This window comes from Rana temporaria, chromosome 4 (assembly GCF_905171775.1).
Source record: "Rana temporaria chromosome 4, aRanTem1.1, whole genome shotgun sequence".
In the NCBI taxonomy this organism is placed as follows: domain Eukaryota; kingdom Metazoa; phylum Chordata; class Amphibia; order Anura; family Ranidae; genus Rana; species Rana temporaria.
In genome coordinates this window covers 409868655-409886945 of record NC_053492.1, presented here as the reverse complement: position 1 = coordinate 409886945, position 18291 = coordinate 409868655, and the positions used below count along the sequence as shown (strand labels likewise).

The 18291-nt window shown below is 41.8% G+C and overlaps 1 protein-coding gene across 1 annotated transcript in view; it reads left to right on the top strand.

The window, feature by feature from the left end:
• The window catches only part of PCSK2 (proprotein convertase subtilisin/kexin type 2), a 243851-nt gene that overhangs the window by 164424 nt on the left and 61136 nt on the right, over nt 1-18291 (top strand). The window contains exons 4-5 of the mRNA XM_040351270.1: nt 1385-1493; nt 7696-7733. Of these exons, the coding sequence (XP_040207204.1) occupies nt 1385-1493; nt 7696-7733 (147 nt within the window). The remainder of the gene's footprint in view (nt 1-1384; nt 1494-7695; nt 7734-18291) is intronic.

Sequence of the window (18291 nt, the reverse complement as noted above, 5' to 3'; positions counted from 1 at the left end):
CATGATGAATGTGCTTACTCCTTTACGAACGCTAGTTTTTCCAGAACAATCGCTCCCGTCTCATAACTTGCTTCTGAGCATGCGCGTTTTTTTTCACGTCGTTAAAGCCCACACACGACCATTTTTTTACAACCTTTAAAACGACAACGCTAAAAACATTGTAAAAAAAAAGAGCATGTTCGAATTTTTTAATTGCCATTTTTTAAATTTTTTAGCACCCGAAAAAACGGTCGTGTGTACGCGGCATTAGTCTTTTTTTTTTTCGTTTATTTAGCAAAAACTAAAAAAAAACAAGTAGTGATTAAATACCACCAAAAGAAAGCTCTATGCATGAAGGTAAACAATCTTCTATGTGCAGCCCCCCCTTTTACTTCCCTGTGTCTGATCTCGATTCAGTGATGGGCACAAGAACAGCAGCTCTACTGACTCTCTAACTCCTCATTGGCTCAGACACAGCAGCGGGATCACACTGCTGTCAATCACAGCCAGTAGGGAGGGAGCTGGGGACACACAGAGCGGGGTTCGGGAGTGAGCATGCATGAGTGCCCCATAGCAGGAGACTTGCTATCGGGGCTCTCAGCAGGAGGGGAGAGGCCAGAAGAATCGGCGGGGGGGGGGGGGGGGAGATTCAGGGCTGCTCTGTGAAAAACTATTGAACAGAGCAGGTATAACATGTATAACATTGTAACTGTAAGGCCCCGTACACACGACTGAGTTTCTCGGCAGAATTCAGCCAGAAACTCGGTTCAGAGCTGAATTCTGCCGAGAAACCCGGCCGTGTGTACACTTTCGGCCGAGGAAGCCGACGAGGAACTCGGCGAGGAAATAGAGAACATGTTCTCTATTTCCTCGTTGTTCAATGGGAAATTTCAGCTTGCCGAGGTCCTTGGCGGCTTCACAAGGAACTCGACGGACAAAACGATGTGTTTTGCCCGTCGAGTTCCTCGGTCGTGTGTACGGGGCCTTACAGTATAACATGTTTGTTTTTAAATAAAAAATAAATAAAACCTTATCACTATTAAGCTGCCCATACAAGAGTCATACACAAGTCATTTTCTTTTGTCCAACCCACTGGCCGAATAAAAAAAAAAAGACTTGATTCCCCCATCCACACACAGAGTTCAGGACTTGTGAAAGGGGCCTTACTGTGAACTGGGTGCCTCTTTTGGAACACTTTTTGATCCTGCTGTTGATTAATGGACATTTCCAATATTTTATATACCGGTACTGATGATGTTGGTATGATCTACTATTTGCAGCATACACTCATGCCACAGGTCTACAACAATGCCCAACATGTACCAAGAGTGATATAACACTATTTCATTTTCTGTGGATGTTCTCTTATGTGACATCACATTGTTCTTTTCATTTTATTTGTCAGATCAACACAGGTCAAGCAGATGGGACGCCAGGTCTTGATTTGAATGTTGCTGAAGCCTGGGAGTTGGGATACACGGGGAAAGGAGTTACCATAGCAATTATGGATGATGGTAAGCACTTTACCGAATGTCTACAGAAGCTGAATAAATTCAAAGATAAATTTAAGAAACACCAAAAGTCACTTTTTATGTTTAGTTTTCTGCCCCTGCCATCTATCAGTTATACCATTAAAGAAATGTAATTGCTGTGTCATATATACTGTACATTTATTTCAAGGTAGATTTTTCCACAATGTGAATTACTGATTAGACATGAATATATAGACTTGTCAAAGACATAATATAGTAAGTTAACACGTAGTTTGTCTTTTTCATTCTGTACCGTGTACACTGTAGAGCAGTGGTCTCCAAACTGTGGTCTGGGGGCCAGATGTGGCCCTTTGCTTGCCTTAACCTGGCCCTTGGGACACTATTTCTTCCACTGACACCAACAAGGGAGGACTATTCCTCCCAATGACACCAATGACAGGGCACTAGTACTCCCACTAGTACCAACAATGGGGCACTGTACTTCCCACTTACGCCAATGATGGGGCACTATTCCTCCCACTGACACCAACAATGGGGCACTGTACCTCCCACTGACATCAATGGTGGGGCACTATTCCTCCCACTGACACCAATAATGGGGCACTATTCCTCCCACTGACACCAACAACATGGCACTATTGCTCCCCCTGACACCAACGATAGGCCACTATTCCTCCCACTGAAACCAACAATGGGACACTATTCGTCCCACTGATTCCAATGATGGGCCACTATTCCTTTCACTGACCAACAACAGGACACTATTTCTCCCACTGAAACCAATGATAGGGCACTATTCTTCCTACTGACACCGGTGATGGGGCACTATTCCTTCCACTGATACCAATGATGGGGCACTATTCTTCCCACTGACACTAATGATGGGACACTATTCCTCCCACTTATACCAATGATGGAGCACTATTTCTCCCACTGACACCAATGATTGGACACTATACCTTCCACTGACACCAATGATGTGGCATTGTTTATTCCTATTGATATCGGAGCATTTTTTACCCCCACTGGCCACAGTCTGCCCCCCTCAAAGTCTGGCCATTTGTTAGAAAGTTTGGAGACCCCACTCTAGAGGGAACACATACATTCTGATCATTTGTGACATCATGTTGAGATCATAAAGGGAATTCCTGTCCTTATTTCCAATTCACTTATAGGGCAAATAGGTACACCTACACCACATATTTTCCTATGGAAACCAAGCAGTTTTCAGTTTTCTGTTGTTGGATCAGTGACAGGTTTATTATGATTGGATGCTTTTGGTTACTGCATATTTTCCAGTGATTTATTAAAAAATTTTTTGGAAGAGGCCATAAGTGCTATTGGAGTAACATAACTTTTCAGGGTATGTGATTTCCACCTACTGCACACATGGATTGGATTTCTGGGCCCTGAACTGTTTCTGTTATTCACCAATGGCATAAGAAAGTAGGTCAGAGCAGTTACATTTCAAGTGGGTCCTTGATGCAGCTCTTCTAACCTTCCTACTATTGCCAGCATCTTGTGACTAATACCTACTCTGCAATGTATTTATTACCCGGACAAACATGTTTTCCACCTGCTTGCAGGCAGGATCATCTGAACTACAGAAACATGGCACCAGAGTTATAATTAGGTTATATTACCGCTGAAGGGTAGAGGAAAAGCAGTGCCTCTTGAGTGGCAATTATCTTGTAGAAAATATCAATATAGGTAATATACTATAGAGCAGGGAGGCACTTGATGAGCTTGAGCAAGCTATGTATTATGTAACCACCTCTTCTAGGAGCCCATGAAATACACTTTAAATTTTTATGCCATTTCTTTCAAACTATAACTGCAAAAACAGTCAGGTCAGAATACTATTTCAATATGTATGCAATATTGTGGAGTTTTGCCAATAGCTGTCAGTTGGTGTGTCAGTTTTATATAGAATAACTAAATAAATATTAAAATGGACCTAAACCCTAAATGAGGAAAATGTACTATATTGTAGAGAACATCTAAAAAAGTTAATTGAGCCCAAGTAGTACCCTGCCAATGTATATTTTGTCTTAAAGCAGAATTCTGGTCAAACCCTATTTACTTTAAGGCCTCGTACACACGATAGGTTAACCAGAGGACAACGGTCTGATGGACCGTTTTCATCGGTCAAAACCGATCGTGTGTGGGCCCCATAGGTTATTTAACAATCGGTTAAAAAAAAGCCAACTTGCTTTAAATTCACCTGATGGATTCCTAACCAATAGGTCAAAACCGATTGTTAGTAGGCACGACCATCGGTTGAAAATCCACGCATTCTCAGAATCAAGACGACGCATGCTTGGAAGCATTGAACTTCATTTTTTCAGCATGTCGTTGTGTTTTATGTCACCGCGTTCTGACACAATCGGTTCTTTAACAGATGGTGTGTAGGCGTGACGGACCATCAGTCAGCTTCATCGGTTAACCTATGACAACGGTCCTTCAGACCATTGTCCTCTGGTTAACCTATCGTGTGTACAAGGCCTAAAACACACTCAACCCCCACCCCTGCTTAACACCTATTCTAACTAACCTGTATGAAAAAAGATCTGTATACTTACCTATCCAGTCTGGTCCAGTCAGGTCTCTCCAGTCTGGTCACATAATAGGCTCTCCTGTGTCAGCCAGTGCAGGGAGAGTAGAGAGCACCGACAATGGAACAGCGGGGTTTGTGTGGGCACCCAGAGGAAGGAGCACTCGTGTCCCTAAAGGCTGCCGAAGGTATATGCCTAAGCATGGAGCAATGCGTAAAGGTAACACCCCATAATGAGCATTACTTTTACCTGTAGACACTTAGTAAATTCCTGGATCATGTTATTTATCCCTGTCCGCTTTTCCACAGAACATCACGGTTAATTTATATACTTCTCTTCCTGTGTAGCCTTTCTGAGCTGGTGTTGCATAGTGTGCATCAGGCTCACCTCATCCCAGTCAGGGATGTCACCTCATCCCAGTGACACTGACACGTACGTTAGCTCGTTACTCCACTTGTGTGCTATTACTGCATCTCTCCACTCTCAGCACTGCTCCAATTTGTACTTATTTAATTTCCCAGAGGACTTGCTCCATCCTCTGTGATTCCCAGGCTGGGTCCCTAGGACGCCCAGTACCACACTTGGACCAGGGTTTAGGGTACTGATCTTTAGGGAAGGAACCAAGCACCCACACTTCTTCACTACTGGGGACCCCCATCACTTACACTAAGTCACCTCAGCTTCCTGACTGCCTGGCTGATATATTGTACTTAGAAACTAGTACTGTAGTCACTGGTATTGACAGTCCACTCCTCAAACTATGAAGAAGCGGTTAACTTGACCATTTCATAGGACATCAGTACTGCATCTTCAGCTTCCCTTTTTCTTTTGTCAAAGCTTAATTGAACAAGCTGAAGTTAAAATCTGATTGGCTACCATGCATTTTGCACTCTTCAGCTTTAGTAAAACAACCCCACAGAGCTCTTCTCTTGAAGAGTATGTATCTGTCACCGAAAGGCATCATGAACAACCGGGAAACAGGGCAGCATAGTTTCTAGCTCAGATTGTTCACCAAGGGCACAAACTACATGCATGCACATTGTACAAATTGACTGAACCCACGGTGCAGTAACATCAGGCATTGCAGTACAACACATACAAGAACAAACAGATAATGTAGGCACCTGCCTTCATACAGATCTTTTCTTACAGGAAATATATGTATAACGGGCAAGATTTCTAAGAGTAGTTATGGTTTGCCCAGAATTTTACTTTAAATTCTTACTGAAAACAGAGCACTTTTTTGTTTGTGATTGTGCCAGGGCACCCATGTGCCTATAGCCTCATGGCTGTATATTTGCAGTGTGAGATCTAAGGCATTACATTTCTCTTCTACTTAAAGTGAGATTTAGTGATGCCGCCACTAAGCTGTTCTCCTCGCTAGAGGCTTCGACATGAGAAAGCAAAACTGTGCCTCTACCAACGTGGCCACTTCTACATAATCAAATGCAGACAATAATGGTAATTAGTCCCTTGCTCACTGAAAACCATGAAGTATGCATTTTCTGAAAACCAGAGTAAAAAATGCTGAAGGATACTAGAATGTAACCCTAAGCCACAAAGGTATTAAACACAGTGGTGCAGAGTTTTCCCGACTGTAGGCTTTCATTCTATATCACAAGCCAACCAGGCCATAGAAAGTAGGACCAAAAGTATAGGACCTTTATAAATGCACTTAACTGGTGGCCACAAATGTTTCTGGTATATGTTCACTGAGCTCCTTGGTAAAATAAAATATCCTAATATCATGTAATAGGGTATACATAATAAAATATACAGTATGATACCATTACCAAAATTGTTTCTGGTCAAATTTTAGCTGATCTTATGGCATCTTTGTCAGCATCCATATGTGATCTAATTTTTGACTTTTCATGACAATAAGCTTTACACTTACTGTATGTTTACATCATCTTAGAATCCTAGTTTCTTTTGGTGAATCTATCGCAAAAGAAAATGAAAAAAGCAGCTTTTGAATGTAGAATAATAATACTTTTGTGAAATGAGTGGTGTAGAAAGAAAAGGTCACTGTTGGGGTTTACATACACTTAACCACTCCAGCTTACGCATTTGTATACCCCTTATGGACCAGAGCAGTTTTTACATTTTTGATTTTAATAGCATATTTACCAAACCAAACTTATGCAAATTTGTCCTTTTAAAGTCTTGGATAGAGTGGGTAAGGGTTAGACTCTGGCAATTAGACTCTGGCAATTATTTATTTTTTTGCTGTGTGTGTCCTCGCTGGGGAGATTCACCACTCAGGACCATTGTCACCAAAACATTTTTTTATGGGAAATCCAAAATGTTATAGTAAGTGCAAATGTCCCAGTTAGGACAAATAATATGTCGATCTCTGTTTAGGAAGGTAATTCCCCCTTTGAGGATATTTCCTACAGTTTATTATTACAACTCCAGCACAGAGAGTGAAGGGAAATCTCAATGGGACAGTAAAAATTAACGAGATGAGGATTTAAAGTTGAACTCCAGTCTTAAAATCTTTTATTGAAATATATTCCTCAGTAACCACAAAGGATATAGCTCTACTTTGTGTGCACCAAATGATTTTGAAAACCTTATAAAAGTAGTAGTGGCATCATCACTGTGCATAGTCTGCATAGAGAGCAGTGCTGTGGGAGGGGCCCGGCAGGCTCCACCCACTATAGGCTGCCTGCAGAAAACTTCCTGCACAAGAAGAGTGCAACAGTCTTTATTACAGGAAGCTCCTGCACAGAGAAAATGTGTCACATTGCACAGAGCTGGAAGAAAAACACAAAGTACACTAAAATCCAAGTAAGAATACTTGTATGGCTCTTGTATTTACACATCATTTGCTTATCCCGGAGTTCAGCTTTACACTTTTTACTCTAATGCCGCGTACACACGATCAGATTTTCCGTCGGAACAAACTTGGATGTTTTTTCTGACGGAATTGCGCTTAAGCTTGGCTTGCATACACATGTTCACACAAAAGTTCTCTGAACTTTCGTCCGTCAAGAACGCGGTGACGTACAAAACTACGACAAGCGAGAAAATTTAGTTCAATGCTTCCGAGCATGCGTCAAATTGTTTCATGCGTCGGTCGGAATTTTGCATGTAGGAATTGCTACAGACGATAGGTATTTTTTCCGTCTGAAAATTTGAGAACCAGCTCTCAATCTTTTGTTGGTGGAAATTCCGACAGCAAAAGTCTGATGGAGCATACACATGGTCGGAATTTGCGTTCAAAAGCTTTTGCTGTCGGAATTTCCAATCGTATGTATGGGGCATTAGAAAAAATCTTCCAGTGCATTATGGGAGCAGAGTTCTTTTGACTGGTTTAGACCTCATCAGCAGTGACTTGCTGAGGTTTGGTAATGGCCACACACAGGAGGAACAAGTCTTTGCAGTGCAGTGTGTGAGTTCTACAGCTCTTGGTTTTACTTCTACCAGCACCTTACACAAGCAATCACTTTTTATATTGTGTTATTGCATGAGTCACGCCAACCTCTTGTCGATTGTAGGCCAATAGCTGTCAGCTTTCCACATGCATTGCACTTATATTCTGCCAGGAGAAACCACTCAACTTAATCTTCCCAAGTCTTTTCCTTTTGTCCTCCTATTTATCTTCCAAATGCATGTCTGTGTATTTCTTCAATACCTGTTTAATAATTGCCTTTTGATTTCAGGAATAGATTACCTTCACCCAGATCTTGCCTCAAATTATGTGAGTATAATATAGTTCATTTCAACATTAAAAGGCTTTTGTAGGTGACACATTTATTCGTTATCAAAGAGACAGCAGTACCCATGTTAAGAGTTGAACTTCTGATCTTTTGTTAAATGCATTTATAAATTGTTGTAATTATAATAGAGACTGTAGCATATAAATGAGATGGGGGGGAGGGATCTCACCTAGCAACGGTTCTGTTTGAACTAGATCATCCATTGGGATTGTATGGCATCTTATAAGAAAACAGTACAGCAGAACACACTTCATACCATATCTATATATAAAAGGAAACTACATATCTCATGCAGAAATACGGATCTCATTCATATCAATGGCTTTGTCTGCAGTCTGTGTCTGAGCTTATGGTCTAATGCACGCACAGGGTGTTTGATTTTCTTCTCTGAATGCCTTTTACTCCTGGCAGGAAAAGCAACATAAAAAACAAACCTAAAGCTGCATTTTGCACCCATATCTATTTTATGTGCATTTGCGCATTTGGCATTAATGCATCCTCTTGGCCAGAATATTAATTTATCCCTGCTATTAGACATGTGCATTAGTTTTCGTTAGAATGCATTTTCGTCCGAAAATAGGGTTTTTGCAAGAAACGAAAACCAAAAGATCCGACATAAAAAATGCTTTATTTTCGTTTTCGTTGCGGTAAAAATTCGATATAGAGAGATTTGACATTTTAGGGAAAAAATTCGACATCATAGAGAAAAGATTCGACACTATAGAAATAATAGATTCGACATTACAGAGAATAGATTTTGATTTATGAGAAAATAGATTCGACATTATAGAGAATAGATTCGACATTATTACTAGTCATACAACATTAGAATTCTTGTAGGCGGAATATTCGAACAGAAATGTATGATTCGGCGTAAAGATTCGACGTTCCATCGAATATTTTTTTGACCAAACAAAGATTCGACGTTCCGGCGAATATTCTTTTGACCATTCGACAGAAACCAAGTATTATTGGATTTTCGGACGAAAGCTATTCCCCAACGAAAAACGAAATAAATCAAAACGATTTTCGGGAGTAACTAAATAAATTTATTTTCCAAACGAAAACGAAAAAACGAAACAAAATATTCCAGTCTGCACATGTCTACCTGCTATTGGAGTATATTAACATGTGAAGCGCTTAAACATGTCTAGTCTTTATGATTAGGTTTATGTGTGTAGCACACCCCTTAGGAACCGCAAGTAAACTGGGATCCCTCCACCCTGCACAGCCAGGCACACTCAATTTTCACAAGCACTCTTGAGACAAAGAACAGTCTGTGACTTTGTTTTTTGTTATTTATTGAGGGTAATAACTTGGATAGGGATGGGAGGTTATGGATGCCCATTTGCCTTCAACAACAACTTAAGAGACAACTCTTCTTATATACAGTCTTGATATACAGCTCCTCTTCTTCCTCCGGCACTTACTGGCTTGCAGAACCCAGCTAAATCACTGTGAATATCTGACAGTCACTCAGTCAGATTAAAGCAATGGCCCATTACAGGCGGGAACCCAAGGCCCTTTAGTTGTGGTCACCACCTATTTACACACATTACTCATACCTCACTTTTTACTATTGTCTAATGAAATTTACATTAATATACTCACTAATTAGCAACCAATTTAGATCTCCTCTTTTTGCACACAATTGTATCGTTGTTAACAAGTGTTGTTAGATATTTTATTTTATTTTTTTCACATTTTATTACAAAATAAAACATAATAAAAATAAATATTTCATTTTAACAACACATACCATATTTTTACACATTTATCTTTACAACATTTTAAACAATTTCACAGTTTTTTAGGCACGTATATATATTTATATGGTTTTCCATATTTAGACATATACACATTTTCCAAATGTTTTGGTGGTTTATGGTTAAGGGTTTGTCTTTTGCTTTTTCTTTTTGGGTAAATTCATAACACATTATCCTGGATTCCACACCGGCCATTCTATTCACTGATTGGTTTTGATTCATCAGTGGCCAGGATTGATCACATGTTCTTCATAGGATATACTATATGGGCCAGATTCACGTAGCTCAGCGGATCTATAGATCCGCTCGATCTACGTGAATTAAGATCCGCTCCCGCAAGTTTAGGAGGCAAGTGGCTAATTCACAAACCACTTACCTCCAAACTTGCGACGGCGGATCCTAAATCCCCCAGCGGAATTCAAATTCCGCGGCTAGGGGAGTGTCATATTTAAATCAGGCCGTTCCCGCGCCGATTTAAATATGCATGCGTCGTCCGGGGAATTTCCCGGCGTGCATTGCTCCCACTGACGTCAATAGGACGTCAGTGGTTGCGACGTGAGCGGGACTTGCGACGCGCGTGTTCGTGAATTGGCGTACGCAAACGACGTAGGAAATTTCAAATTCGACGCGGGAACGCCGGCTATACTTAACATTGGCTGCGCCTGATAAAAGAAGGGGTAAGTATACGACGGAAAACCGCTACGGAAACGACGTAAAAACAATGCGACGGGTCCGCGTACGTTCGTGAATTTGCGTATCTCGCTGATTTACATATTATTTATCGTAAATCAGCGGGAACGCCCCCGGCGCCATTTTTAAATTTAAAAAAAGATCCGACAGTGTAACACTGTCGGATCTAGCCCTATCTATGCGTATCTGATTCTATGAATCAGGCGCATAGATAGGAGGACCAGTTTACGTCAGAGATACGATGGTGTATCTGTAGATACACCGTCGTATCTCTTTGTGAATCTGGCCCTATATTTGAAGTGATGTTACATGTAAGCTAGCTATGATTAAGCACTAGCCAATAGTGTGAAACGCGTCAGCTGTTTTTCCTTGTTGTTGTGCTGGGATTTTGTAGTACGGTTTTATCCCTTTTTTTTTTAAATAAAGACAACCTCAAAAAGGTTTTTTGGAGTACGGCTGTCCATACATTTTCCTGTCTCATTGATTGCCATTTAGTTGTGTATCAGAATGTCAGTGTCCAGCTTGCATCACTCCTGTGGCTGCAGCTCCCCCTTTCTCAAGCCCTCCAGGCCAACTTCTCCCTACAGTCCCTCAGATTGACACTCACCAGCCTACCCAGACGTGCTGACCTGCCTCTTCTGTTCTCTCTCCTTGCCCCCATGCCTCCAGGAAGTGCTTCCTTCATGTGTTTTGGTAGGATCCAGCACCCAAGCCCTGGCCCTGGCCCGAGGTCACCCCCCCAAACTAGGGTGCACCCACAAGGGCCACCAACTCCATCTCCATCTTCCACCCAACTGCCCCTCCCTGGCATGACTCATGCCTATTTATGAGGTGGCCTGCCCCCTGCCAGCCCTTTACTGTGGTTTGGCTGAAGCTCTCATAAATATTCCAAGGAGCTTCTCCTAACCTCCACCCACTATATCTAGAACATTCTCCAAAATCCCAGAGAACAGGGGGGAGCACCAGAGAAGCTGCTAGGATGAGTCACCCAGACCTGAGTCACTGAACCCAGATTCCCAGCTCTGGCTTGGCCTTGAGCCAAACTAAAATTTTGCTACATTAACAGTTAGACTAGCACACTAGAGGGTGCTACATGTGTGTTTTGCATTTTTTTCTGCTTAAAAGCTCCTCTCCTAAACCTCAATCAATAGGTCTGTTTTGCATGTGTGCTTATATATACACTGGTCTAAAACACTTTTTTTTAAATAATGCATACACTATGCATCAAAATACACAAAGCACGCAAATAAAAAATGTGTATATATTCAGTATGTTTCTGCAATACATGCACATGTTTTGTCTCTTTAAAAATGCTGCACGTTGAAGAAAATACCTTTGAATCCTGCCAGAAATCTAGTGAGCTTCTAATGTCTTCTGCAGAGCACTGAAATACCAAACGGTATTGGAAGATCTTATAATAACTGAGTTGCGCTAGATTTCTAAAACATTAACAAATAAATACAATTAAAAAAATTGAAAGTAAATATCATAAGTAAAGTCCATCAAGTAAAGGTGAAAAAATAGATGTGACGCTGACAAACAATGCACCCAAAAGCTGTGATAGGAAAGAGATGGCTTTCACCACTATACACACTGCCGCTTACCGACTTCCAATGATCTCCTCTAAAGGGAGATCACAAGCACTTTTGGCTTAATACCCAGCCAGGGCCTTTGGTAAACTCTTCAATGGTCTCAGCGTCTTCCTAGATAACACCACTCAAAGGTACATGTTGCCACACGATCCCCATAAAGAAATAAATGCTTCCATAGTGTAAAATCTAAGCGGTGGCCTCTGCTCCTTTTTATAAAGCAATCCACAGTCACTGTTGTAGGACTGTACTAATACTGGAGATTTTGTTCACCATCTTCCAAATTCATCGATTTGTCAAAGTGGTGAATCAACTGCAATCAACAGGGGGTCTGGAGCATGACCAAAAAATATGGTCATGTTTAGGCCACCTGCATATGACGCTGAGCATGTACACTCAACTTCTTTGTTCAGCCATGGCCAGGCCTGTTGGAACCTGTCCTGTTAAACTGCTGTATGGTCTTGACCACCATGCTGCAGCTCAGTTTCAGAGTCTTTTCAATCTTCTTATAGCCTAGGCCATCTTTATATAGAGCAATAAATTTGCTTTTTCAGATCCTCAGAGAGTTCTTTGCCATGAGGTGCCATGTTGAACTTCCAGTGACCAGTAGGAGAGAGTGAAAGTTATAACACCAAATTTAACAAGCCTGCTCCCCTTTCACACCAGAGACCTTGTAACACTAATGAGTCACATGACATCGGGGAGGGAAAATGGCTAATTGGGCCGAATTTGGACATTTTCACTTAGGGGTCTACTCACTTTTGTTGCAGCGGTTTAGACATTAATGGCTGTGTGTTGAGTTATTTCGAGGGGACAGCAAATTTACACTGTTATACAAGCTGTACACTCACTACTTTACATTCTAACACATGAATATGCTTTGATGTAAACCATTCCATTGTAGCTCTGGCTGGATGTTTAGGGTAATTTTTCTGCTGGAAGGTGAACCTCCACCCCAGTCTCAAGTCTTTTGCAGACTCTAACTCTTTTAAGATTGCTCCATCCATCTTCCCATCAACTCTGACCAGCTTCTCTGTCCTTGCTAAAAAAAAAAGCATTCCCACGACATAATGCTGCCACCACCATGTTTCACAGTGGGGATAGTATGTTAAGGGTGATGTCCAGTGTTAGTTATCCGCCACACATAGCTTTTTGCTTTTAGGACAAAAAGTAACATTTTGGTCTAATCTGATCTGAGCACCTTCTTCCACATGTTTGCTGTGTCCCCCGCATGGCTTCTCGCTAACTGCAAATGGGACTTCTTATGGCTTTCTTATTGCCACTATTCCATAAAGGCCAGATTTGTGTAGTGCACAACTAATAGTTATCCTGTGGACAGATTCTCCTACCTGAGCTGTGGATCTCTACAGCGCATCCAGAGTTACAATGCACCTCTTGGCTGCTTTTCTGATTAATTCTCTAATTCTTCTCTCATGGCCTGTCAGTTTCGGCCATGTCTTGGTATGTTTGCAGTTGTGCCATACTCTTTCCAATTTCGGATGATGGATTGAACAGTGCTCCGTGAGATGTTCAAAGCTTGGAATTTTTTTTTTTAACCTAACCCTGCTTTAAACTTCTTCACAACTTTAACCCTGACCTGCCTGATATGTTCCTTGGCCTTCATGTTGCTGTTTGTTCACTAAGGTTCTCTAACAAATCTTTGAGGGCTTCACAGAACAGCTGTATTTATACTGGGATAAAATTAAACACAGGTGGACTCTACCGTATTTATCGGTGTATATCGCGCACTTTTTTGCCCTGAAAATCAGGGCAAAATCGTGGGTGCGCGATATACGCCGATACCCGCTTCCCGCGCCGAGTTTTGAATACTGCGCCGGCATATACCGAGCGCAGTACACTCGGGCAGGCTCGGCCAGTCTCGGCTTCTTCCGCGGTCACGTCCTGGACGTACAGGACGTGAGCGCGACAGTTGCCGAGCCTGCCCGAGCCTGCCCGAGTGTACTGCGCTCGGCATATGCTGGCGCAGTATTCAAAACTCGGCGCGGGAAACGAGCGAGGACGCCGCGAGGACGCCGGACCCGCCGAAGAGGACACCGGACCCGCCGAAGAGGACACCGGACCCGCCGCAGAAGAACACCCGACGCCGCAGAAGGACACCCGACGACGCAGAAGGACGCCGGACCCGCCGAAGAGGACACCCGAAGCCGCAGAAGGACGCCGGACCCGACGAGGCCGCCGATGGACGCCGCACAAGACACTAAAACTGTAAGTACAAAAATAACTTTTTTTTCCACAGGTTTGGGGGTCACTTTGGGGGTGCGCGGTATACGCGGGAGCGCGTTATACCGCGATAAATACGGTATTTACAAATAAGGTGACTTCTGAAGGCAATTGATTCCACTAGATTTTAGTTAGGGGTAAAGGGGGCTGAATACAAATGCACACCACACTTTTCAGATATTTATTTGTTAAATGAATTAAAAAAACATTTATAATTTTCCCTCCACTTCACAATTATGTGCCACTTTGTGTTGATCTTTTGAATAAAATACATTTATGTTTTTGGTTGTAACATGAGAAAATGTGGGAAATTTCAAGGGGTATGAATTCCCTTTTAAGGAACTGCATATACGGCATATATATATATATATATATAAATATAGCTAAATTATCAAAACTGATAATGTGAACTGTAGAATTTACTATACATCCTTCACTGTGACTAAGCTAAACCGTGGATCCAAACTGCTATCATTTCAATATGGTTTCTTATACAGTTTCTTGAAATCTTTTGCAACTTTTCATCATTCCTACGGTCTAAATCTGTTCTCGACTACACTGTGATTTGCAGTGGCTGAGCATATGTACATGAGAATTGAGAAAACAATAGGGCTATTTTAGAAAAGTTACAATTTTCATTAATTACTTCCACAGCAGATGCGCTGTGGACATTGCATTGTTTCACTATTGTCACTTATGATTAAGCTATTCAAGCCATTTGCACCGGAGCTCGACTATAACAAATTAAACATGAAGTGCAAAAACTTGATGTGTTCCAGCTCTATTGTTTATTAACAAGTAGTTACTCCGTAGGAAAGCCATCATTACGTTTAGGAGAACAGTATAATTTGGTGAGTATGTCAAGGAATAAAAAAAAAAAAAAAAGTGAGAAGTGGAGTTGCCGCTATCTCTAATGATAGGAATACAATTCAAACAAATTGAGTCCTCTCCTGGTCCTCCAAGATTTCATATCTGTCTCATCCATTTTACATGGTTTATGGCTTTCACAGATAAACTGCCAAGATTATGTAAATGGGACAGAATATTGGATTTTGAAAATGACTTCTCTGGCGCAATTCACATGTATTACGGAGTGTTCTGCTGCCATTAATGATACGGATGCTACTGTGAAATCCCATAAAATAATAATAAAGTGATTTAACTGTGAAATAAACACCTTCCCCTCTTCCCTAGCTTTTATTACATGAAATGTGAAGACATTTCTGGAAATAGCAATAGCTACAAGAATCGCAAAAAAAAATAAAAGATTTCTCTGGGGATTTAAACTAGAGAATGGACAAATGAAGAATGTCTAAAACGAACGGAAATATTTCATTGGTTATGCCATCTACCCAAGTATACCTCATGCTGACAGTTTAACTGACAGGTTTTTCTCTTTATTTTTTTCTAAAATAGAAAATGACAAAGCAGCAAATCAAAAATCTTTCCATTTCAGTCAGCTAAATATTTAGTTAAGGTTGGGGCTAAGAAAGAGTTAAAATAGGCAACCTGAATTATGTAAGTACATTTACTAGGCTAGGTATGTTCATATTGTCAAGCAGAGTGTGGTGACAAGATTTATTTAGGTCCATTGTTTCTTGTATAGTGAATGGATAGCAACTTTTTTTTTTGGGGGGGGGGGGGCTAGAAAATGAAAAAAAAGACATCAAACACAGCCACTGTGCCCATCAAACACAGCTACTGTGCCCATTAGTTGCTGCCACTGTGCCATCTAACGAGCCACTGTGCTCATCAAATGCAGCCACTGTGCCATCAAACGCAGCCACTGTGTTCATCAAACGCAGCCACTGTGCCATCAAACACAGCCACTGTGCCATCAAACGCAGCCACTGTGTTCACCAAACGCAGCCACTGTGCCATCAAACGCAGCCACTGTGCCATCAAACGCAGCTACTGTACCCATCAATTGCTGCTACTGTGCCCATCTGTCAGTGTGCCCATCAATTACCGCTACTGTGCCCATCAATTGCTGCCAGTGTGCCCATCAATTGCCGCTACTGTGCTGCCAGTGTGCATCCCCCGCCCGGTACTTACCTGTCTGGGTGGGGCAGCAGGTCACGGCGGTGTCCTCCATGCTCCTCGATGTCTTCTCCCGTCCTCTCTTTAATTAATAAAAATGCCATAAAATGATTTCCTATTTTGTAGACGCTATAACTTTTGCGCAAAGCAATCAATAAGTGCTTCTTGCAATTTTTTTTACCCAAAATATGTAGAAGAATACGTATCGGCCTAAACTGAAAAAAGAAATGATTTTTTTTAAGATATTTTTTGGGGATATTTATTATAGTAAAAAGTAAAAAATATTGCTTTTTTTCAATATCATTGCTCTATTTTTGTTTATATCGCAAAAAATTAAAACCGCAGAGGTGATCAAAAACCACCAAAGGAAACATCTATTTGTGGGAAAAAAATAACTTCTAATTTTGTTTGGGAGCCACGTCGCACAACCGCGCAATTGTCAGTTAAAGTGACGCAGTGCTGAATTGCAAAAAGTGGCCCAGTCATTGGCAGCCAAATCCTCTGGGGTTGAAGTGGTTAAATGCAGCCTGACCAGTGTCAAATAAATGCAGCCTTACCAGTGCCAATTAAATGCAGCCTTACCATTGCCCATGAAATGCAGCCTGACCAGTGCTAATTAAATGCAGCCTTACCAGTGCTCATGAACTGCAGCCTTACCAGTCCCATAAAATGCAGCCTTATCTGTGCCTATGAAATGCAGCCTTACCACACAGAGCTCTGTCATGGATTTGAATATCCTAGTGCCCACTGTAACAAATTCCTGCCTGCTATGATACACGTCACACTGATTCAATGTATCTTGGGATCAGTGTTCCATCTATCTAGTAGGCGGGACTTTCTTAAATCCCCCACCTTGCACAGACTGGCATTCCCTGGCGAGGACTTCATCATAACCGCCTGTCACTTAGATAGAAGACAGAGCAGCCCGAGCGGCTGCCGCGGCCATACTCCATTGGGCCACTTGGGCTGCTCTAAATGTCTGGTGCTTGCGAGAGACTTCGAATGTCTGTCCTCCTCTCTCCTGCCTCTCTTCTGCCGGTATTATAACAGGAGGGGAAGCCTGGTCAATATTCGCTCCATAAGACACACAGACATTTCACCCCTTTTTGGGGGGGCAAAAAGTGCACCTCGTGGAGCAAAAAATTCGATATTCAGACATTTGAATTTCCGAATTACAATAGTAACGAATTTAAACGAATCCGAAAAAAACAAAACTACATTTTGGATTTGCCTTTTGTAAATAACCCCCAGTGTCTTTACACTGACATTTTCTCCAGGTAGCAAGGAACAGACCCACACATGCATCCCCCCCCCCACACATACACACACACAAGCACATTAAATCAACATTCTTCCCTGACTTACATCAATAGTATACACCCCTCAGTGATTGGCTATGGCAGAATAACTACATTATAACCTAAAACATTGTATCTCACACTCTACCTACTGGAAAACATTCCCCAGTAAGGGCCAATTCACACATAGAACGATGACTGGCGTTTTCTGCACTTGAATAATGGTAGTCACTGCTAGGACACGCAGAAAACAATTGTTTTCTTTGCGTTCTATTCAAACTGCAGTACAGCCTGGAGATGCATTATATTGTAAGGCATTGTACTGTATGGTATTGTCACTGCAAGGTTATGTTCACACTGATCCGACATGATCTTCCAATCCGACTTTGCCTTTAATGTCCAACTTCCATGCAACTTCAATGAACAGAAGCTGACTTTGATCCGACCATACCAGGTCCTTTGGGTCTGGTATGAATCTTGAGGCGGAACCCCATGCCTAGTAACAAAAATGCCCCCCCCCCCAAAACCATACCAGACCCACTACACTGTAGCCCCAAAGCACCCACCCCTCATGTTAGGGGCATAATGTGGCCTGGTAAGGTCCAGGAGGGAGGGCTCTCGCATGTCCCCCCCTTTCCTGACTTGCCAGGCTTCATGCTCGGATAAGGGTCTGGTATGGTCTATGACTAAGCACTAGTTTCAGTGCGAAACGCGTCAGTGTCAGGTTTTATTTTATTTTATTTTATTTTGCTGTGACTTGTAGTGCTGTCCTTCTATTAATAAAGGCTACAATTTGTTCAAAGTGCAGCTGTTCAGAGACAATCTTTGTTTCTGCTATGGTCTTTGGGGGGGTAGAACCCCACACTGTTTAAAAAAAAATTGGTGTGGGGTTCCCCTTCAAGATCCTCAGAGCAC